Source organism: Condylura cristata, unplaced genomic scaffold, assembly GCF_000260355.1.
Source record: "Condylura cristata isolate star-nosed mole 26May11 unplaced genomic scaffold, ConCri1.0 scaffold00001, whole genome shotgun sequence".
Lineage (NCBI taxonomy): Eukaryota > Metazoa > Chordata > Mammalia > Eulipotyphla > Talpidae > Condylura > Condylura cristata.
Window position 1 is genome coordinate 4,464,534 of NW_004567102.1, and position 12,891 is coordinate 4,477,424.

At 48.5% G+C, this 12,891-nt stretch overlaps 1 protein-coding gene across 3 annotated transcripts in view; it reads left to right on the forward strand.

Moving 5' to 3' along the window:
- LOC101635037 (chromosome unknown open reading frame, human C6orf89) overlaps positions 1–8,448 on the forward strand; it is a 37,343-nt gene extending 28,895 nt beyond the window's left edge. For 2 of the 3 annotated variants that reach the window (XM_012722975.1, XM_012722983.1), the window contains exons 7-8: positions 700–823; positions 3,465–8,448. In XM_012722975.1, coding sequence (XP_012578429.1) covers positions 700–823; positions 3,465–3,559 — 219 coding nt within the window. In that variant the 3' untranslated portion in view covers positions 3,560–8,448. The remainder of the gene's footprint in view (positions 1–699; positions 824–3,464) is intronic. The other variant, XM_004673430.2, reaches the window with a different exon arrangement.
- Positions 8,449–12,891: the final 4,443 nt, after the last annotated feature.

Below are 12,891 nucleotides of genomic sequence, written 5' to 3' on the forward strand. Positions count from 1 at the left end.
TACTGCCCATTTTTTGATGGGCTTGTTTACTTTATTTTTGTTGAGTTTCATCAGTTCTCCGTATATTTTTGTGATCAGTCCTTTATTGCTACTTTTATGTCACTGGTTTTTTAATCAGTGGTCTGCTATATCCACTTACCTTGCCAGAAAGTGTAAACTCGACCTTGCTGCTGTTGAATTCTGATCAAAATCCTGGCAGTGGGAAATAATACTCATGGACCATTTCCCAAGCGATAGGCAGACCATCGACTTCTCTGGATAGTGTGGCCCTATGTAGACCAGCATATTGGCCTCTGCTGGGCTTTCTGTTACATTGCTGTTAGGTGTCTCGCCTCGCTTTGAAGGCCTCGCTAGACGAGTTGTGAACGAAAATTGTAAAGCTCATGCCATATGTGCAGTAGGGTTGTTGTTGGAGATGGAGCCCAGCTGCTGAGTCCACCAGTGTCCCTTGAGGGGAATCCACAGAAGTGTTTTCACTCTGGTATCAGTAGCAGGAGATGCCATGTTTGGGAGAAACTGATTTCGCCTTTTGGACAGAACTGTGAATTGTGTGTTGGTTCTCTTTGTGCTCTTTGCTTAGGCTGCCAGGAAACTCTAGAGCCATTATGGGTAAGGATTGCTGTGTCCTGATCTCCCCCACCCTGGATTTTGTTCTGCTCTCTTATCTTTCCTTTTTTTGCCCTCTGTCTTTCCCTCCAGATGCATAGGATGCACGACCTGTTCGCCATCGGCAGTGGCGAGGCCATGTTGCAGTTGATCCCTTCCTTCCAGTGTCGAAGACACTGCCAGTCCATGGCGATGCCGCTAGAGCCGGGGGATATTGGTAAGGGCGGCCCTGGAGGGCTAGGTCAGCCACAGGATCTCTCCGTTTTTAACTCAAAAAGTATTCTGAGAACTACATACTGCCTTCGCCAAGTTCAATTAAGTGAAGTCAAGATAATATTCTTTCATTAGCAGGGGCCGTATTTCTGCTTAGGTGGAACAGCTAATGCGAAAATGTGGCCGAGGAAAATACCTTGTACATCCACTTGGAATGCGTGTATCATTGGTTTTGGAACTTCCAGGTAGAAGGATTCTGGGAAATAGAACTGTGCAGATGAGGAGATGGCTGCCCAGAGAGGACCTGGTGATCATCCCAGAGGTGATCTGTCAGCCACAGCATCGAGTCTTGTGTCTCTTCTTTAACAGGCTGAAGACAGGAGGGTACAATTCCATAGTCAAGGAAACTGTTCTGTGCCCACTTGGCTCACAGAACAGTGCACACAGTGTGTCAGGACAGCGGCCTCTCAGGGAAATACTGCTGTCCTTGTGGGCCCGCGGCTAAGACACAGCCTCGCGCTCCTGCCTCACCCTTGGCCCGCGATTTCCCAGCTGTCACCGGGTCTGTGTCTTAGGTTTGAAAACCCATTCCAAAGAAATAGTTTTGATTGAACTGCTGTCATTAGCATTTAGTTTAACATTTGAGTTTTCTTGGCAGAAGAAGCAAATAAGTCAGTACACGTCACCATTCCCTCCTGTTCTTCCTGCCTCACAAAACCCGGGGGGAGGCCTGGAGTCCCTGATGAGGCCAGACTGGTTTTTCTCTCTGATTTCCTTTCATCTTACCCATTTAGAAAGCCCCGAGCCCTGAAACCGCTCACTTATTTGGAGGTAGGCTGCAGACTGTAAGCTTTAATTCAAGTCGCAGAACTTCAGTTTAGAAAAGAAAGCATAAAAATAATGCATAAATTAAGCACTACTGACAGTGGGGCACAGCTGGTCTGGCTCTTGGGAATTAGTGCCTAAGAGAAGATCTGTGTTTGGAAATTGTTCTGCGCATTTGCCTGCGGAGCGGTGACCCTCTGAGCAGGGTGGCTGTTGCAGAGGTCTGTGCAGCGTTTGGGTTTGCAGAGTGTAGGTCTGCTTGAACAGTTTTATGCCTTAATGTTTTATAAAAACCTGACAGCTCAGACAACTACAGAAACACCTTAGTTAACCCAAATTCCAGGTTTCTAGCTCCTACAGACATCTAGAAGGCCAATTATAGAATTAGGGAATGTGAAAAATGGGTGAACAGCAGTGGTCAAAGAAGCTTTGCGCATCCAAGGCTGGCGGGATAGTCCACAAGGGCTGAAAACCCAGAGTGCGCTCCCTGCTGAGCTGCGACTGGCCACTTTACGGACCACAGGGAGCCCGGGGCCTGCCAGTGCCCTTGACAGGCCAGCCACCTGACTGGGATATGGAGACAGGACAGGAGGTTGAAGAGGACAAGAGGAAGAAGAATGGGGTAGGGTTTGTAGGGGACAGGGGAGAAACTCAAGCCCCTGACCAGCGACAGAAATAAAAGCAGGAGCTGAAATTGCCGTGGTTAGAATCAAGGACAGGAAAGCAGCCCCGGCGAGTGGAGAACTGTGTGGGTGCAGGACAGATGCCAACTCCGCCACCTCAGGGACCTGGGGCTGGCTCTGTCATGAGCCAGTTCTGTGTTTTCTGCAAAACAAGCATCGTGAAGTTAGGGGACAGGGCAGGGTAATAGACCAATAAGGAACCTGTGATGGAGGCATTTCCAAGAAGGGTTCTGAGCCCAAGCCCCTGAGGCTGACCTGGTGAGCCCTCACCTCTGCTGCGGTCATACACCACTGCTCACAGAGGCTGTGGGGACTGCCCAGGGGGAGGTTAAGTTGTTTGGGGCTCTCACTTTGAAAGAACATAGTGCACTCTGGAAAATTTTCCATCAGGAGATTATTGAAGTGTTAAAACTTTTAAGTTTACCTTCCTATTCCACTCAAATATAGATAAGTGTTTCAAAAGATTCTTTAGCTCACTCATGGGCTCCCCTCAGGCCCCCCCGCCCCGGGGTGGGAACAGGAGCCCCTTGGAAAGGCCTTTGGTAAATACAGCTCTTGAGTCAGCTGACGTTGAGAAATGCCTGTCCTGTTGGTACGTAGTGCACTCCCGTGTAAGAGAGACTCTGCCGAGATTTGGAAGACTCTAGAGTTTCTCAGATATGAACGTGGGCCCATTTCGTTGGCCTATCTCGTGGGATGCTGTTGTTTGCAGAACTGAACTGAGGAAACGCTGGTTTGGGTTTATCTGGACTTTCTGTCTTGAGGTCACATTACAGATAATCTCAGGAGAGGGAGGGGGTCCTGCTTCCCCTCCGTTTTCTTGCTGAAGATGATATCAGTCTGAGGGTTGGTGCCCAGCAGCAGCCACCTTTAGAGCATCCTGCCCTGGTAAGCCTGCTGAGTTGTGACTCACAGGTACCCAGGTGCCTGCGGTGAGGAAGCATTTTGGCTCAGAGTCCCTCCTGTTAGGTGTCAGGTCACCTAAAAATAACTGGCAACACCTATGCCAGATGGAGCAAGATTTGCCCCTGGCTCTGCAGGTGTGCCCTGAGGGCAGCTTGGCAGCCGCTCACTCTTACCCACAGCATGCCCTGTCCCTGCCACTCACGTGCTCTCCTGTTGCTGTTTCCCTTCAAGGCTATGCCGGTGCCTCCCACTGGAAGGTCTACGTTGTAGCCAGAGGAGTCCAGCCTTTGGTCATCTGCGATGGCACCACTGTCTCAGAACTATAAAGAACAGAGCTATATAGAGGAACATCTCTGAGTGCTGAAGGCCAGGTGGAAAGGGGGAAATAAAAACCAAAACCCATGAAACCATTTTCCAGGGGTTGGTTACTGAGTTACCTGCCCCGTGCATGTGTGTGCAAGCCTGGGCGGTGGGAGCCGAGGCCGGGGCCGGCCCTCCGCCCTCCTGACTCCTTCAGCCAGCATCAGCCAGGACTTTGCCCCATCTCTGTCTGTGAGAGTGGGCACGGGCCTCGCCTGCGGTGGGAAGCAGGGTGGGTGCTTCCCTGACTGACCTGAAGCCCCCTGCCAGCCTCCTGACCACAGGGTGGACAGCCCCAGCAGGCCTGACTTCAGCGCCATCCTGTATCAGGTGCACCTGCTTGTCCTGTCCTGGCCACACCACCCTGTTCTTTCCTGGACAACCATGACTGATGAAAGAAGTCGTTGCAGTTGCCCAAGCAGAATGGACTCTAGAACCAATGAGAAAAGATGGAAGTAACCTCACTGGGCACTAGAAAATGCACTTCTTCCCCAGCATCTGCGACTTACAGTCTCAGAGGGGCCAGGCCGGTGCCTGATTGCAATTAAAATGCTAATTCCGAAGGTAACATCTCCATTTTTCTCAGTTGTTTATGCTCTTCCCAGCAACCCCCTCCCCCTTGCCTCTCCAGACGATTTCTCAGAAGTTGAGCTCCGGCCCCTCCGCTGGCCGGCCAGAGCCCCCCCTGCTGAGGCAGCACGGCTCCTGTCAGCTGTGTTGCTTTTACCAAGTGTCTTCAGAGGGGGATGAGTTAGAGCTGGCCGGGGAGAGGGTGCGTCCCTGGGTTTGATCTTTAGGGTCTGACTCTGCAGGGAAATGTTTCACAGATGTTTCGCTCTGATGTCGTAATGTGGTCAGGGAAGGAGCTCCAGACCCAGAGCGGTGGCCAGCTGGGCGTGCAGTTCTGTGATCCTTTGTCTTAAAATGGTTCCTCTTCGTGCTGGGGAACAAGGTGAGGTGTTTTTATTTGTTTTATTCGTAACTCACCCTGCTCTTTTGGTTGGCAGATTCACTCTGCTTCTTGCTTTTCACGTAGGTATGAGTCAGAAGGTGTCAGCGAGGACACTCTCGTCGTTTCTCCTTTCCTTTATTGACACTACTGGCTGTGTGGCCTCTGGTCATGCCCATCACCGGGATGCAGACAAAACAAACCACACTGTGGCTCCTGATTCTCAGTGGCAGAAATCCACTGGACCGGGAGGTGTCTGTGGCCAGAGGCAGACAGTGGGAGGGACAGGCATGGGGCTCCTTTTGGGGTTCTGTCCATGAGGAGGTGTCCCTGTACCTGGTGCGGGCCCGCTTTCTCTCCTCATCTCACAAGCAGCTGCGGTGCTGCTCAGGCGCTGGCTTGTGGGCTTGCAGAGGGCAAGCAGGGTCCACAGAACTCGGGCTGGAAACCTCAGCGCCTCCTTCATGGCTTGGAGTGAAATGAGGATGAACTGTACCTGAGGGAATTTTCCCTTCAAAGAATCAGTGCCTTGTGTGGATCAAGACAGAAAAACAACATTTTGTGCATATAAATGTCATGCTGCTAAGAAGTTAAGATTTAAGAGGTTTTAAGTCAGAGGGATCCTTCAGACGCCAACTTTGCACAACCTCTTAGAGCCTTTGCAGTGTCCTTATCCCTCCTGCACACGGGACAGGGTCATCTGTGTAAACAAGGTCTTTAAAAGCCTTTCCTCTCCGCCTTCTTAAATTAGGCCCTTTGGGTTAACAAAGGAGAGTGTTCCTTAGGAACAAAGCAACTGTTTAAATGATTTGAGATTGCTGTTTTGTTTTCATAAATTACACTGTGTTCCTTTTTCATTTTACTCCCGCCCTTCACACCTTAAATGCCCGTGAAAAACCCACTTTGGCTCCACATTTTAAAAGCCAAGCACTTACTGGTGCTCTGAGGCAGTACCCGGGAAGTCCCCAAAGCCCCAGTTCAACAAGAAGTGAAAGTGGAGCTGGAGCCTTTGGGGCATACGCTGCTCAACTGAACATTCATCCGGTCCATGATTGAAGATAGATTTATGTTAGGGCAGAACTTCAAAGAAGGTATTTTGTTCTACCTCCTTCTTAAGATGACACTGATAAACAGAACCTGCCGTGGCCAGGCCTGTGTGAGCAACATGGGGCTGCCAGCCAGTCCTGGCTACCCAGGGCCTGTGTGAGGGAGGTGGGGTTCCCTGTGCACTTAGCTCTCAGCTGCCCCAGGAAAGTAGCAGAAGTCCCTCTTCATGACTTGGCGTGGGAAAGAGGGTCATCAAGATGAGGAAGAAGGGTCAGGGGCCCCGGCGCCCCATCACCTATACAGCCACAAAAACAAAACCAAGGGCTGTAAGGAGAGGTCCTTGCTCAGGGGGCTCTTGAGTGTCCACTGACAAGAGCACAGAGCTGACGTCCACGGGTGGGCTGGATTTCCTTTCTCGTAGGTTCCAGCATCAGAAGTCAGCTCTCTGGAGCTGCTCTGGCAGCAGCTGGGAGCCTGTGATGTCCAGAAGCCTCAAGTCTCTGGGAATCAAGTATCGAGCACAGCAGTACACTGTGGCTTAAACGTTGGCTGTGTTTCCCAGTCCTCAGTTATTCTGGGGGACGGAGTAAATAGTGGTGACTTAGGAAAACAAAACCAGACTATTTGGTAGAATACAAAGCTGCCTGTGAGATGGGTCGGTTTGGGCTTCCTTTCCGAGCAGAAGGAATAATAATACCCATGTAGTTCATTCTAAGAGTGCCCAAGATACTGTGATCTCCTTTCATCCTTACTCAGGCCTGTAACGTAGCTGTAAATCCTCCCTTTACAAGTAAAGGAACCAGGGCCTAGAACAATTAACTGCTGGTCAATAAGTGGCTGGTTCCAAGGCCTCTGTTGTTTCTCTGCTGTGGCTATGTAGTGCGCGAACACCAAGATGTGGGTTTAATTGAGCCAGGGTGTCCCTGCCGGGCTAGGAGAACCTAGTGCGAGGGTGAGCACGCCAGGAACACATCAAGGTTTATTTCCTCAAGATCGTTCTGGATAAAAATGAAGGCAGCCCTTAACCAGATGACTTTTTATAAAAATCCTTATCCTTTTTCCTTCCCTTGTAAACTCGATGAACCATTTTCTCGTCCCCACATTTCCAGATGTGTGACCAGAGGAGGGACTCTGCCCAATTCCAGTTGTGAGTCCCTTTGGAGTTTACATCACTTGTTTTTCAGTTCTCAGTTTTCTGTCTAGTCCCTTCTTCCAAAAGCCAGCATAGACCTCTGTGGTGGGACAATTATTGTTTAACAAAATCTCTAGTTCCTTCGCTGCCAGTGATGGCCTCAATCACTTTAACGTAGTCAGGGACGAGTGTTTGCTCATTAGCCAGAGGCTTCAGAGTGAACATTCAAACCCCAAAGTATAGATGTTCACATCCCATCTTTCCCAGCTGGAGAAGGCCAAGCCATGTGGGAGCCGGAGAGCTGCCGGTCTGTCTGCAGGGAGCGAGGTGATCTTACCTGCCTGTTGAGAATCAGTCATTAAACAGAAGGGCCTCTGAGGCTTTTCAGCTCTCCTACCGATGGAGGAGAAACTCTCCTGAGTCCACAAGTTCCATGCTCATTAACTTTCACAGCAACCCACACCCGCTAAAATGTGTTGAAGGAAGGTGGTGCCAGAGATGCATTTTAAAATAGTGTTTCTCTCCAGGCTTCCATCTGCACACATTGTGTCCAGAGCCGTGGCATGTCAGTGCCCAGAGGCTGGGAAGGCAGAGATGCTTGTGGAGACCGCCCTGGACTCTGGGGGTGTGCGGTGTCCCTGTCACTGGCCAGGCCTCCGCACCATCCCTCTGCCAGTATCCAGCAGCGTCTCTCACAAAAGCCTCTGAGAGAAGATGGAGGGTGCCTTCCCTCTCGGGCCCCACCCAGAGCACCCACCCTGGCTTTAAGTGCTGGCCTTGATGAGAAAACCTCCAGCCCATGGCCTGCTGTCCAGCTCCCTTTGTGTCTGGGTTCCCTGCCCTGCATAATTTAGCATTAGAGTGAATACAACTGTCACTTTCCTCTCTCTGGAGATCATGAAGTGGCCAGACTTTCAGAACAAAAGGAAAAAAAAATATTACGTAACCAAGCAAAGGCTGGAACCACTGAGACAGCGCAGGGCTGTGTAGCTCTCAGTCAGTGCATCCATCCTCAGGCAGGCAGGCAGGCAGTCACCACAAGCACCGGGGCAGAGGGAACCCAGTTTCATTTTGAGTTTCAGACAACTTGGGAGTTCTGACGTCTGCTTTGTGCCATACTTGACTTACCTCATTATTCCTCCCAACAGCTCTGGGGGTAAGTGGGGTCATCCTGGGAAACTCCCTAAACTCTGCGGCCCCTCAGCCTTCCATCTTCAACTCCTCAGAGCACTTGAAACTCTTGCAGGAGTAGAATCTCATGTACCCTTGGGTACAGGGAAATTGTCCTCCCAACTTCTTTCCAAAATTTTATCCTCAGAATGCTGTCACCCTCCTCCCTGCTGTGGAGTGAGAAGGTCAGACACCCAGGAGGCTGGCGAAGAAGACTGGACAGGCCCAGTCAGCCAGCACCGGTGCTCAGCCTCTTCCTTGCCACCCTCAGGGATAGGAAGTGGTGGTGGTGGTGGGGGTGGGGAGAGAATACACAGGGGGGGAGGTCTTGTTCATCCCCAGGGAGGTAGGATGTGAGGGCCCTGGATGGTCACAGTAAGCCGAGGGAGACAGGCCCAAACACACATGGTCCAAACAGTCTGAACTGTTGATGTGTTTAGTGCAGTGTTGACAGTAACTGAATGCACTGCCAGCTTGCAGAAATTTCCAACATGTAAAGAATGTATGTAAATTGTCATGTCATGAAAGTTTTTACCTTTTGCAATTAAAAGCGTGTATGTTGGTTGGTAAGAACTTTGGTGTCCTCTGATTTCCCTTTTGCCTTCTCCCATAACTTGGGAGACTTCTGGACGCATGCTGGAGGTCTGTCCTGCCAGCCTCAGTCTCTAATAGTGTTTCAGTGTTTCATCCAGCTCTGAACTTGGTCATGTTCAGACTCTGCTTTTATCCCCATTCCAGGCCTTTGCGCACATGGCTTTGGATGTACTCTGCCCGTGGATTCTCAAATCTCAGTCCTTTTGTCCCTCCCCCTTGTCCAGAATTCAGATGTAACCCTGGTCACATTTTCCACACAGCCCAGCTACCCTCAGTGTCCCCTTGTGGATGTCCATGTTCTCCCAGGAGGCCAGCCCCCCCCTCCAGCCCCACCCCGCCTTGCTAACTCACCCCAGCTGCCACAGATTAGGGCTGTTCCGGACTCAACTCAATGCAAATTTGATTTAGTCATTTTTGTGCACTCATATGCCTTCACTGTGCTTACTAATACACAGCATAAATCATACATTTATATATGCATAAATGGAACCATTTTATACTGTGTATTTCCCTTCCTCCTCTGCTACTCTCTCCCCTCTCCCATCAGCAAGGGAGGGGATGATGATGTTCTAGTCATGTGGTGTGTGAGGTAAATGTGTATATACAACCACACCCTGGCACATAGCTTTCCACAATTTCTTGCATTCTCTCTAATCATAATGACTAAAAACTAAATTTTTGTCATTGCATTACCAAAAATGGGATCATATTACAGGCACTTGATGTTTCTTGCTTTTTTCCCCTCAAAGTTCAAATCTGCTGGTGTAACTAATCCAGTCTTTTTTGTGCCTAACATTTCATGGTGTGGATATGCCTTCAGTTATTAAGATCTTCTCTTTCTGATGGCAAATCACAACCTATTAAATGATTGTTTGCATTATAAACTGAGAAGTCTAGAATTAATTTGGAAAAGACATGTTTTTACAAAATATATTCATTCTCGTTAGCTCCAATCCTAATAGTCAAATATTCCCAAAATATCCCCCTAGTGCACAGTGCTTTTCATTAACCAGATTGAAAACTGGACCTTCACAGCGACTAAAGGGAGGGCTTCATTCTTTGTAAAAAGACAGCAAAATCACCAGTTTCCAGGTTTCTTTCTCAACCTGTCAATTCTTTTTTTTAAAAAAATGATTGATTTATGCATATAAGAACTGGTACAGGCTGGGGTTGGGGGGGTGGTGGGATGAGAGGATTCACCGTAGACAAAGTGGGGAGCAAAACAAATGTGTCTACTGAAATACACTGCTGAGAGGAGCAGTGGGCGGGTCAGGAGAGGTCTGTTGCGCCATGTGGGTCAGCTCCCTCGCTGGGGATCCAACTCCTGCTGCAGTGGCTGTACTTTACAGTGCTATACTTTAACCTGCTGTGCCACCAGGAAGGGCCCTGTCATTATTTGACTCAGCCTGTGGAAGAGCTTATCACAGTTCTTGTGAGATGTACAACTCCCTTCCTGAACCTCCTCTTGCCATATTTCTTTGTAGGGTCTTCTCCCTGTCTCTGAAATAACTGGTCTCTTCTATAGGTCCTCTTTTTGGGTCCTCTTTCTTTCACCACACACTTTTCTTGGGAGATCTCAGCTCTGCTTAACCTTCCACTGCTGGGCAGATGGCCTCTCGCCAAGTGCTTAGCCCGCTGCTCTCACCTGAGCTCCAGTCCTTTGTGCCCAAGGGTGGGCGCTCACCTCCACCAGCTCTCTTAAAGCATCTCTAATTCAGTTTGCAACATGACTAGCAGCCTCGGGGCTCCTGTCCTCTCCCAGCTTCTACTACATTTTTTTTTTCCTTTTTGCAAAAGAACAAACTTTATTATAGAGCCCCCAAGCCCCAAAGCTTTCTTCTGCACAGCCTGGCTTCCCCAAAGACAGCCTGTCCAGCCAGCAGCAATTAAGATCCACTTTGAGACCGCAAGGACAAGACCAGGTTCTGAAGGATTCTGCCTTGTGTATCCAGCCACAGCTCTTGTGTATCCAGAGCTGCAGTTGTCCCTGCTCAGAACCTTGCTGCTTCACTCCCAGACTCTGCCAGAGTCTCATGCGTGTCCTGCGGTCCGCATGTTGTTGTCACGTGATCTTTCAGCGTATTTAACATGCCTTAAAATTCCACTGCCTGCAGGATGAGATGCCCTGGCCAGTCTCATTCCACTTCCACTCCTTACCTTTACTATTTTTTTTAATGTATGTATGCATACAGAACTGGGGTGTAGGCCAGAGGTTCATGGGCAGTGAGAGCATTCACCAGAGACAGACTGGGGAGCAGAATCAGCAGATCCATGAAGCACACTGCTGAGGGGAGCAGCCGGTGGGTCGGGAGAGGTCTGCCATGCCATGTGGGTCACCTCCGGGGCGGGATCGAGCTCTGCTTAGCTGCACAGTACTGCACTTTAACCTGTAGTACTGCACTTTAATCTGTTGCCACCAGGAAGGGCCCTTACCTGCTTCTTACCTACTAAACCCCATTTCTGAACCATCTGCAGTTCCTGGAAACCTACAGACTTTATTTCATTGGTTGCACAAGGGGTTAAAGCACAGCACTAAGAAGCTACCACAGCCACTGCAACACGAGTTCAATCCCGGCCAGGGCGGGACCCACCTGGCCCAGCAGACCTCTCCTGTCTCACCTGCTACTCCCCTCAGCAGTGGATTTCAGTCCGTCTGCCTGTTCTGCTCCCCACTTTGTCTCCGGTGAAACCTCTCACCCCTACCACCCCCCAAGGTCTGGCCTATACCCCAATTCTGTATACATAAGTACATCTTTAAAAGTTTAGAGTAATTGTAGATTCACAGAAAAATGGGGCAGAAAGCGCCCTTTCCAAGTACCCCCTCTCCCTTTATACACAGCCTCCCCACAACTGAGTTTTTGCACTGGAGTTGGTGTGTGTTGCAGTGGAGGAATCTACACCAACACCCCGTTACCACCCGATTCCTCTCCATGTCAGTCTGTCTCTTCAGGTCTCTGACCAACTGTATAATCATGTTCATTTTCTTATTGTTGAATTCTTTGTATATTTTGGATATAATCCCCTATCTCATGTATCTTATTTTCTCCCAGTTGGTGGCTTGTCTTCACATTCTCTTGATACCAACGTTTGTTGAACAAAAGTTTAAAATTTTAATGAAGTCCAGCCTACCAGTTATTTCTTTCAGTGGGTTGTGCCTCTGGTGCTGTTGCCAAAAGTCACTGTATTCAAGATCATCTAGGTTTTCTATGTAATTTTCTAAGACTTTGATATTTTGCATTTTACATTTAGGTCTTTTTGAGATAACTTTTATGACAGGTATAAGGCCTGTGCCTATATCCATATTTTAACATGTTGATACCTAGTTGCTTCAGCACTGGTTGAAAAATCTCTGCTTCATCGTATTGTCAAATAACAGTTCACTGTGTGTCTATTTCTGGGCTCGCTCGTCTGTTCCATTGATCTCCCGGTCTATTCTTTGGCCAACAAAAGATTTGATTTTTGGTAACTGCAGCTTTATAGTAATTGTTCAAGTCAAATTATGTCAGTTCTCTGACTTTCCTCTTCATTACTGAGTTGGCTATTCTGGGTCTTTTACCTCTCCAAAGAAGCGTTAGACCAGTTTATCTATAACCACAAAATAACTTGCTGGAACCTTGACTGGAGCTGCGGAGAACCTTAGATCAGGTTGCATACAGGTTATTTAATTACAAGTTATAATTCCTATCTCATTAAAATATTTTTGAACATAAATATGTCCCTTTTTGCTCGGTTTGATTTCCAGTTTTTTAGTGTGCATTCCTCTAACATGCTCGTGATTTTTAGGCTTATTTAATAAATCGAATTGACAGGTCTCTGGATAGCCTTTTGAAGACAGATATTTCACCACTCTAATTTTTTTCAAAATAGTGACTTATTTTTCTTAAATATGATACATTCTTATGAAGAGCTAAAGGCAGTTGGGTGATCTTATAAAAAGTTCCACCTAGGAGTGGGGAATGGGATCAAAAAAGTGGGGGGTGGGAAATGCACTGAATTATGGTGATGCACATGGGTGATTTGGTGATGGGAAGCCCAAGGGGATTGCAACTGAGATGGAAAAATGCACAAAATGATATAAAAATAAACTATTTTAAAATTAAAAAAAAAGTTCCACCCAGAGATAACTACTCACACTAGATGAACAGCATTCTATGCATCTCTAGGATATTTCTAGCTAGAAGGCTGAATAGAAATGCTTTTATGGGCCCTACCTGATTGCACAAGGGGTTAAAGCACAGCACTATGAAGTTGGCCACAGCTCCTGCAACACAAGTTCAATCCCTGGCCAAGAAGCTGACCTACAGGGCACAGCAGACCTCTCCTGTCTCGCCTGCTGCTCCCCCTCAGCAGTGTACCTCACCCATCCACCTGTTCTGCGTCCCCACTCTGTCTCTGGTGAATCCTCA